The sequence below is a fragment of the Miscanthus floridulus genome, unplaced genomic scaffold, assembly GCF_019320115.1.
Source record: "Miscanthus floridulus cultivar M001 unplaced genomic scaffold, ASM1932011v1 os_2420, whole genome shotgun sequence".
NCBI lineage: Eukaryota > Viridiplantae > Streptophyta > Magnoliopsida > Poales > Poaceae > Miscanthus > Miscanthus floridulus.
This window is the reverse complement of record NW_027098292.1, coordinates 10,141-20,348: the sequence shown is the minus strand read 5'-3', so window position 1 is coordinate 20,348 and position 10,208 is coordinate 10,141. Positions and strand designations below refer to the sequence as shown.

The 10,208-nt window shown below is 45.4% G+C and overlaps 1 protein-coding gene across 1 annotated transcript; it reads left to right on the top strand.

The window, feature by feature from the left end:
- The first annotated feature begins 1,065 nt into the window (after positions 1 to 1,065).
- LOC136534952 (cytochrome P450 89A9-like) lies at positions 1,066 to 2,100 on the top strand. Its single transcript, XM_066527304.1, has one exon. The coding sequence runs from the start codon at positions 1,066 to 1,068 to the stop codon at positions 2,098 to 2,100; it is 1,035 nt and encodes a 344-aa protein (XP_066383401.1).
- Positions 2,101 to 10,208: the final 8,108 nt, after the last annotated feature.

Below are 10,208 nucleotides of genomic sequence, written 5' to 3'. Positions count from 1 at the left end.
TAGAAGCGTCGTAACAAACACCTAAATAAGGGGGGAAAATTACATACGGACTGTACTTGTACGGATCTTGTGCGGATTGTGTCGCTGCAGCATGAGCCTGTTTTAATTGTCTCTCCTCGTGTGTTTAGTTATGTCCCACATGTCATACGCACGATCTCTACAGTGTTCCGTGTGGATAGTCCTCATCATATTTGTTTCCAAATAAGGATAACCGCCGCAATGATCTTCCACTAAATAATTGTACGTGAGGTGCCACTCAACAAGACTTGTATCTATATCTATATCTTATATATATAAAGCTAATAGATAGTCACTATAAGTCCTATCACAACATACATGCCAGCCATATCATCTTCTATCATGTCCCACTTATAGACATGTCATCTGCTAACTTTCCACATCATCTTCTATTTAGACATGTCATCCCACTAACTTCCAATCTCTTAATCTCATCATCTCCCACTTACAGACGTGTCATCTCACTAACTTCCAAATTCTTAATGCAAGCTATCCACGCGTTAACTCTATTTAATTTCATTCTACATTCTTTGCAGCAACACTTGGCCACTTGGGTATCTTCTAGTTTTCTATACAAATTTGCCTTGCATTGCATGCATAGTTGAGTTGAGTCTAGAAGCCATGGAATCTCTTCGGCTATTGATCACCTTCATCCTGGCCATTATTATCATTTCCCTTGTTCATTACCAGTGGCGGCGGAGCACCGCACGCACCCACCGGCAGCCGACCATTAAAATCCGCGACGCCGCTGTCGCTCGCCAGGCGCTCATTGACCAGGCCGACGTGTTCTCAAACCGCCCGGCCACGCCCTTCCCCGTGCCGCTGATCACATGCCGGCGCCGCCGCAGCCAGAGCCATGGCCTCACCACGGTGCCCTATGGCCCCCACTGCCGCGCGCTCCAGTCCAGCCTCAACGCTGCCATGGTCTAGCCCTGGCGGCAAGGCCTCCTGGCTCCGCTCCCGCAGGACGCGGTCGACGCCCTCGTCGCCGGCCTTGGCGCTGGCGACGTGGTCATCCGCCATAGACTCTACTCCGCGGTGTTCGCCATGCTCACGCGCATGTGCTTCGGCGACGACGTCGACGCGCTCCATGTCCATTCCATGGAACGCATGATGCTGGAGTTCACTGCCGCCATCGCGGAAGCCAAGGTCTTCTCTCGCTCGACCATGGCGAGACTCTGGCACTGGAGGAAGTGGCGACGGTTCCTTGGCTTCCGCAGCCAGCAGGCCGCGCTGTTCGTCCCCCTCATCGAGGCGGCGAGGCGCCGTCGTCAAAGGACTGGGCAGCATGGCGCCGGCGACAGTGGTGGCAGCGTCCGACGAACGTACGTTGACTCGCTCATCGACAACCAAAGCATCCCCGACGAAGACAATCCCCGGAACAAGCGTGCGCTCTCGAAGGACGAGATGGTGAGCCTCGTGGTGGAGTTCTTCGGTGTCGCGGAGGGCATCGTGACCGCTCTCGAGTGGACGCTCGCCCATCTCGTCAACCAGCCGGAGGTCCAGGCAAAGCTACGCCGTGAGATCATCGCCGGGAACCATGGTGGTGATGATGCTGACGAAGATGGCAAGTGCCCTGCCGGTAGGTCGACGTACCTGCACGCCGTCGTGCTCGAATGCCTCCGGCTGCACCCGCCGTTCCCGCTGGTCATGCGCGAGGTCCGTTCCGAGGGCACGGTGATTGGCACAGCAACCGTGCCGGCTGGCGGCATGCGGGTGCAGTTGATACTAGGGGACATCGGGAAGGACGAGAAGCTGTGGACGGATCCCGGCGAGTTCCGGCCGGAGCGGTTCCTTCCCGGAGGCGAAGGCGAAGACGTGGTTGCGGTACCCGCCGGGCCGAAGGAGATCAGGATGATGCCGTTCGGCGCGGGGCAGAGAGCGTGCCCGGGCGCCGCGATGGCCGTGCAGTTCGTCGAAGGCTTCCTCGCCGTGCTGGTGCGCGAGTTCGAGTGGGCGGCGCCAGGGGAACAAGCAGACAATGGCAGTGCCGACGATGATGGCGTTGACATGACGGAGCACTACGGGTTCATCACGATGATGAAGTCACCGCTCAGGGCGCACATCACACCTCGCGCGTAACAACAAATGAACCGCCATGCTCGTTCATCATGGAACTAAGAAACAAACGGATGATTGAAGCAAAACTGACGACGTTGCATGGATGATTGAAGCAAAACTGACTACGGTTTCATTGATGCATCATGCACACCGCACACGGGCACTCGTTTATAGAGGCGAAAAAAAGTTAGGCGTGGGTACCACTAGTAGAGAACATACCTTTGATTAAATGGCCAAAACAGGCTCCAGTCCTGGGACATATTGCGCCCGGGACTAGAGAGACCTTTAGTGCCGGTTGGTGGCTCCAATCGAGACTAAAGGTCCCTGCCCAACGGCTCCTGCGTCAGGCCGTTGTGGCAGGGACCTTTAGTCCCGGTTGGAGTCATCAACCGGGAGTAAAGGTCGACCTTTACTCCTGGTTGGTGGCTCCAACCGGGAGTAAAGATCTTGTCCCGGCTAGTGGCAGGGCTCGGGACTGGAAATGGACCTTTAGTCTCGGTTGGATCCACCAACCGGGACTAAAGGTCTCCCCCTATAAATCCCGTCAGCCGTCTTCTTTCTCCCCGAGCCCGCTCGAGAGCTTCAGTTCAAATTTAAGCAGTGTTCATGCTCTTACTCCATCCATTCTTCGATTCCTCCGTCGATTTCTTCGATTCCTCCGTCTTCTTCGGTTCTAAAGGTTATCAACTTCATACTCTCATGTTTCACCATTTTCTTATCTCATTTTGTTCACTACAATATATATATATATGGTTCTTTATTGTGGTTTTTTCATTTATAAGCAATTTGAGCTCAAAATCACTTCAAACTTGCATATTTGCATGAAGAAAGGTTAAAGTAGCTATTAAAAACTAGTATTCACCGTTCATTTGTAGCATGCATAGCACACTTCATTATTTAGAGATATAGAGAATTTTAGAGTTTTTTTTAATTTTATTTATTTATAAAATGAGAAATTTATAGTGTATTAAAAAATGAGTATAGAAAGTAGATGACAACTGCTTCCGGGTCCTCGGCCTCTCATGGGTTTCCAAAGCGACTTAGGCCGGGCCTCCCACTCATTGCATGCGGCAAGTGTCGTGATGAGATGAAGATTGTGATGGAGTACCGAGTGAAGGAGGGTCCCAACAAGGGTCGCATTTTCTACAAGTATCCGGATCGCAATGTGAGTTATTTTATCGTATTTGATGACTATGGTTAGTTTATACCTATTTTCATGATGGTTGTGATTAAAGTTCTAATTTTCTGTTTTAATTTCAGTGGGATGGCACTGGATGTTCAGACTTCTACTGGGAGGAAGAGTATGTTAAACTCGTGCAAAAATATCTTACACAACAGGCAGATATGGCGGCTAATGAGGCAGTGATCCAGCCGAAGAAGCCCAAAGATGTTGAACAAATGGGGGATCTGTCTGTTTTAGTTGGGATTGGTCGCGAAATCATTGTGCTACTGAAGTGTATTTTAGCTTTAGTGTTTTTAGTGGTAGTTGGGATTGCCTACATTGTAGCGAGGCTTTCTTAAATTTATAGCTTTTGTGATGGTATGCATGTTGTATAATTAACTAATTATGTTCTAGGTTTTAATACGGTATTTATGTCATGTAATGTAGATGAGTCGGCATTGGATGTACAATACTGATCGTCGCTCCTAAGAGTTCATGGACGGCATGCATTCTTTGTTACGTGCGGCTGAGGCAAACAAACGCGATGGTTTCATGTGCTGCCCATGTGCCATATGTAAGAATACGATGGAATATGCTAACTCAAAGACTCTTCATTCACACTTGTTCAAGTCGGGTTTCATGCCAAACTATATTTGTTGGACGAAGCACGGAGAAACCGGAGTTGTAATGGAAGAAGGTGAAGAAGAACAATGGGGCGATGATGACATTTTTGCTGAATATGGTGCCTTCAATGATACTGCAATGGGGGAAGCTGAAGAAGAGGTAGGGGCAGAGGAGGAGCCTGCTGATGATCTTGGTCAGGCCATTCGTGATGCACAAAGAGAATGCGAAAGTGAAAAGGAGAAGATCAAATTCGACCGCATGCTAGAGGATCACAAGAAATTGCTATACCCAACTTGTGATGCGGGGCAGAAAAAGTTGGGTACCACATTGGAATTGCTGCAATGGAAGGCAAAGAATGGTGTATCTGACAAGGGATTCGCGGAGTTACTAAAAATCCAAAAGAAGATGCTTCCAAAGGATAACGAATTGCCCAGTACTACGTACGAAGCAAAACAGGTAGTCTGCCCTTTAGGATTAGAAATCTAGAAGATACATACATGTCCTAATGATTGCATCCTCTACCGTGGCATGGAGTACGAGAAGTTGGATGCATGCCCTGTATATCACGCGTCGCGGTATAAGATCAGGCAAGATGACCCTGGTGATGTTGAGGGCGAACGTCTCAAGAAGAAAATCCCTGCCAAGGTTATGTGGTATGCTCCTATAATACCACGTTTGAAACATCTTTTCAGAAACAGAGACCATGCAAAGTTGTTGCGATGGCACAAAGAAGACCGTAAGGTAGACAATATGTTGAGACACCCTGCTGATGGGTCCCAGTGGAGAGCAATCGATAGAGAATTTTCCGAGTTTGCAAGTGACGGAAGAAACTTAAGGTTTGCTTTAAGTACGGATGGTCTGAATCCTTTCGGGGAGCAGAGCAGTAGTCACAGCACTTGGCCTGTTACTCTATGTATCTACAACCTTCCTCCCTGGTTATGCATGAAGCGTAAGTTTATTATGATGCCGGTGCTCATCTAAGGCCCAAAGCAACCTGGCAACGACATCGATGTGTACCTGAGGCCACTAGTTGAAGAACTTCTACTTTTGTGGAACAAAACAGGTGTACGTGTGTGGGATGAGCACAAACAAGAGCACTTTGACCTGCGAGCATTGTTGTTCGTAACAATCAATGATTGGTCAGCTCTAAATAATCTTTCAGGACAATCAAACAAGGATACAATGCATGCACGCACTGTTTCGGTGACATGAAAGGTATATTCTTGAAAAAGTGTCGCAAGGTCGTGTACCTTGGGCATCGACGATTTCTTCCTGCAAATCACCCCGTAAGAAAGAAAGGCAAGAATTTTAAAGGTAAGGCAGACCACCAGACCAAGCCTCGCAACCAAACTGGTGAAGACGTCCTCGATATGGTCAATGATGTGAAAGTAATCTTTGGAAAGGGACCTGGCAGCCAACCTGTTTCGAAGGACGCCAACGGTCACGCACCCATGTGGAAGAAGAAGTCCATATTTTGAGAGCTACCCTATTGGCAAGTCCTAGAGGTCCGCAGCGCGATCGACGTGATACACCTGACGAAGAATCTTTGTGTGAACATGCTAGGCTTCATGGGCGTGTATGGGAAGCCTAAGGACACAATTGAAGCACGACAGGACCTGCGGTGTTTGAAAGAATGAGACAACCTGCATCCAGAGAAGACAGATGATGGACGCCATTACTTAAGTCCTGCCAGCTACACTCTTAACAAAGAAGAGAAGGACAACTTGTTTGAATGCCTAGATAGCATCAAGGTACCGTCTGGATTCTCCTCGAATATAAAGGGTATAATAAATGTGCCAGAGAAGAAATTTGGACACTTAAAGTCCTATGACTGCCACGTGCTCATGACTCAATTGCTTCCAGTTACATGAAGAGGAATTCTACCGTCAAATGTACATCTAGCCACCGTAAAGCTATGTGCATTCCTCAAACCAATTTCTCAGAAGGCAGTTGATCCAACGGATCTAGCGAAACTACAGAATAATGTGGTTCAATGCCTTGTCAGCTTTGAGTTGGTGTTCCCTCCTTCCTTCTTTGATATCATGACACACCTCCTAGTTCATCTGGTCAAGGAGATTACTATTCTCGGTCCTGTGTTCCTACACAACATGTTCCCCTTTGAGAGGTTTATGGGAATCCTAAAGAAATATGTTCACAACCATATTCGGCCAGAAGGAAGCATCGCCAAGGGCTACGAAACAGAGGAGGTCATTGAGTTCTGTGTTGACTTCCCGATATTAACCCGATTGGTGTTCCTGAATCACGACATGAGGGGAGACTAAGTGGAAAGGGGACACTAGGGAAGAAAACATATATCGATAAGGGTGATGATTATTTCAATAAAGCACACTACACAGTTCTACAGAAATCCTCCTTGGTAGATCCGTATATCGAGACACACAAGAACCTCCTTCGATCCGAGTTCCCAGGGAAGTCTGAAGCATGGATTACGCGTCAGCACATGGAAACTTTCAGCGACTGGTTGTGAAAAGAATGTCAGGGTGATGAGAGTATTGATGAGCAGCTATATTTGTTGGCTAGATAGCCATCGTGGCATATTCTCACATACAAAGGGTACGAGATAAATGGAAATACATTTACACAGTAGCACAAGATAAAAGGAGCACCAACCAGAATAGTGGTGTCCGCATAGATGCCACCGACCCTAGTGGGAACAAGCAAATATACTATGGTCGCATAGAGGAGATATGGGGACTAGACTATGCATCTCATTTTAAGGTACCTTTGTTCAAGTGCCAGTGGGTAAAGACGACTGGAGGCGGCGTAGCAGTCGACAACCAGTATGGAATGATAACAGTGGACCTCAACAATATTAGGTACAAAGATGAACCGTTCGTCCTTGCTAAGGATGTGACTCAGGTGTTCTATGTCAAGGACATGTCTATAAAACCGAAGAGAGGGAAAAACGATAACCACTCAATCAATGATGAGCCAAAGCGCCACATACTTCTTTCAGAGAAAAGAAACATTGTCGGAATCGAAGACAAGTCAGACATGTCAGAAGATTATGAAAAGGATGACCGAATTTCACTCTTCATAGTGAACAAAGACCCCAGCATCCAGCTAAACGATGAGGACACTCCATGGTTACGGCACGATCATAACCAAGGGACATACGTCAAGAAGAAGTTCACTACTGTGCCCGCTTGATATATATATTGATGTTCAATAGTGTGTATTAGAGGTATTATGTAATAATTGTGAATTTATGTTTGAATGTGGGGTTATGTCATGTTGAATTAATGTGAAAAACAAATTTATGTTTGATGTTGGGATTATGTCACGTTGAAATGATGTGAAAATAAATTTATATTTGATGGTGGGATTATATCACGTTCAAATGATGTGAAAACAAATTTCCAGTCGAAACACAAGAGTTTTTTTTAATTTAATTAAACACTATATTTTTGCATTATCAAAATAGCAATTTAAACACTACATTGTGTTTTAATACTTGTTAAAAAAATTAAAACTTTAGGTCACATAATTTTCCTGTGTACAATAAAGCAAAATAAAATCTATATGCCTTGTATTTAATTTTCTGTGCAATTAACAAGACTTTTATCAATTGTATAAAAAGAAATAAGAAGAAATATATTAAAATCCTAATGAATTGGCGGGCAGTGAAACTGCAGTTTAGCTACCCGCTAAAACACCTTTAGTCCCGGCCCTGTTAACGCCCAGGACTGGCTAGTATTGCCAGTTGACCTTTAGTCCCGGGTGTTAACAGGGCCCGGGACTAAAGGACCTTTAGTCCCGGCTGGTGGTGGCGCCCGGGACTAAAGGTCCTCCACCCATATATGCTGCGCCGGCCCCTCTCTTCTTCCTCCTCTCGCCACACTTCGCGATTCGCCAAACCCTAAGCACCTCCACTATAACTACACATTTGTATTCAATTAAAACCATATGATGATTTCAATTCACCTAATTGATTTTTTGTCGTAAAAGTTGGTTCTAAGGCAGGAGCAGGGTAACAACTACTGCGGATTCTATATTTGCGAGTTCATCATGGCATACTCAAAGAGAACTCCTGAAGAGCAACTCAAAGTACGTATATAAATATTTTTTCCTTTATATTATTTCGATCGTATATTCATAATTTCTTTATTACTCTCATTTGTATAAGTAATTACATGAGCAACACACATACATATATATATTAATACTTTTTCCTTTAACTTTTATTGAAGACTAAATGGTTGAGGGAAAGAGTTATATGACTTGACCAACTTAAAGCAATTCGAGAGACTATAGCAGGATTTCTAAATGACCAGGTCATCAACCCCAACGGCGAGTTCTACAATGACCCGAACGAAACGTGGAAGCCAAATCCGGAGGAGTGAATTGTTAAGAACATGATCAATTTATATATCAAACCTTTGTAATATATATATATATATATATATATATATATATATATATATATATATATATATATATATATATATATATATATATATATTATATATATATATATATATATATATATATATACATATATATATATATATATGCACATATTATATGTACATAAAATAATGTGTGTATATATATGATCATCTTATATATATATATATATATATATATATATATATATATATATATATATATATATATATATATATATATATATATATATGCATGTACGTTTATATTCGTTTGTTATTTATGTACAAAGTTCGAACGAAAACTTACGCATGCCAAATACATATATATTACTATTAGCAGCGTATTCGAAAATGTATTTTAATATCAAAACTAATCATTAATTGAAAAAAAACCAAAAATAGAAACCAGAAAAAGAAAAAAAAGGGACATTTAGTCCAGGTTGGTAACACCAACCGGGACTAAATGGTCTGCCCCGTGGCCAGGCCTGGAGGCCCCATTTAGTCCCGGTTGGTGTTTCCAACCGGGATCCCTTTAGTCCCGGGCGCCAAGCCGGGCTAAAGGAGGATACCTTTAGTCCCGGATTGGTGCTCCCGGTTGGGGAACCGGGACTAAAGGGGTTTCCCAACCGGGAGCAAAAAGCGTTTCTGCACTAGTGTACTGGTCCCCACTTTTTATTTTTTGCAAAATTTTCTTAGAGACACCGCACAAACGTCTAATGCATACACCGCTGAACACCGACGACTCGAAAATTATCCTAGTATGATTATGAAATTAGGGTTTTTGTCGTAACACACCTCGTCCATTATTTTATTTATTTTTCGTACTCACGGAGAGAGGAGGTGGAAGAGATGAATTTTTTTCCCTTGTCTCCGACCTTTGGCCGTTCGCTTATTTTTTGCCGTAACACATCGCCATTGTCTTTTCTTCTCCGATGACGACGTTCGCGACGATGGGCATCTCCACCACGACTGCTCATCTCTGGTGGGGAAGTCGTTGTACGACGGCTAGCGGTGCTGCGGCTATGGCGGTCAACCCCGCCGCTCCTAACCTCCACCTTCCTCCCAGCCTCCCTGCACCTGCTTCTCACCATGGACGTCCCTCTTGCTCACGGCCATCACTGCCATCCCTTCTGTTCCTCGCAATCACGCTCCATATCAGCCACACCACCAGCCCTGCCTACATCTCCACTGCCTGGGTGCACGCTCGCCGCAACAACATCCACTGGGGGAAACACCATCGCCGTTTGGCTCTCGCCCACCATGATTAATGGGCTTGAAGCCAAGATCTGTCGTTATCGTTTCAGTCTCTAAAGGTCATCTTCACCACAGCCATAATCACAGACAGCCTCGGCTCGGCTTCCTCTGTCCCCTGCGCACGCTCCCATGCTCCTTTCCGAGCGCCTACCACAAAGGAGCGCCACCGCCATCGCCGCTAGCGCGGCCCAGAAGTCACCATGCACTACTCCGCCACCATAGCTGCACGACCACCGTGATATTGGAGATGAACAGCTGTGGAGATGCCTGCAGTCACGGTCGTCGATGGCGTAGATGGAGAACAAAAGGCGACGATGATATGCGCAAAAAAAAAAAAAAAACCCCAAACGGACAGAGGTTGGCCGAAAAAATGTCATTTCTCCTACCTTCTCTCCGTGAATACGCGAAATGAGTAAAAATAGACATATGGTGTGTTACAACAAGAACCCCAATTTCATAATAGTACTTGTAAAAATAGACATTTATGCAGTGTCCCTACACTTTACGCAATGTCCCTACAAAAATTTTGCCATTTATTTTGGGTTATAGATGGTCATTTGGCCGGTGGCTTATCAGCCCAGCCCATGGTCCGCGTACGCTCTAATGGTCGGCCCCGATGGTCATTTGCCTTGCACCGTGCTGGGCCGCCAAACCAGCTGTTCTGTGCCGGCCGGCCTGAC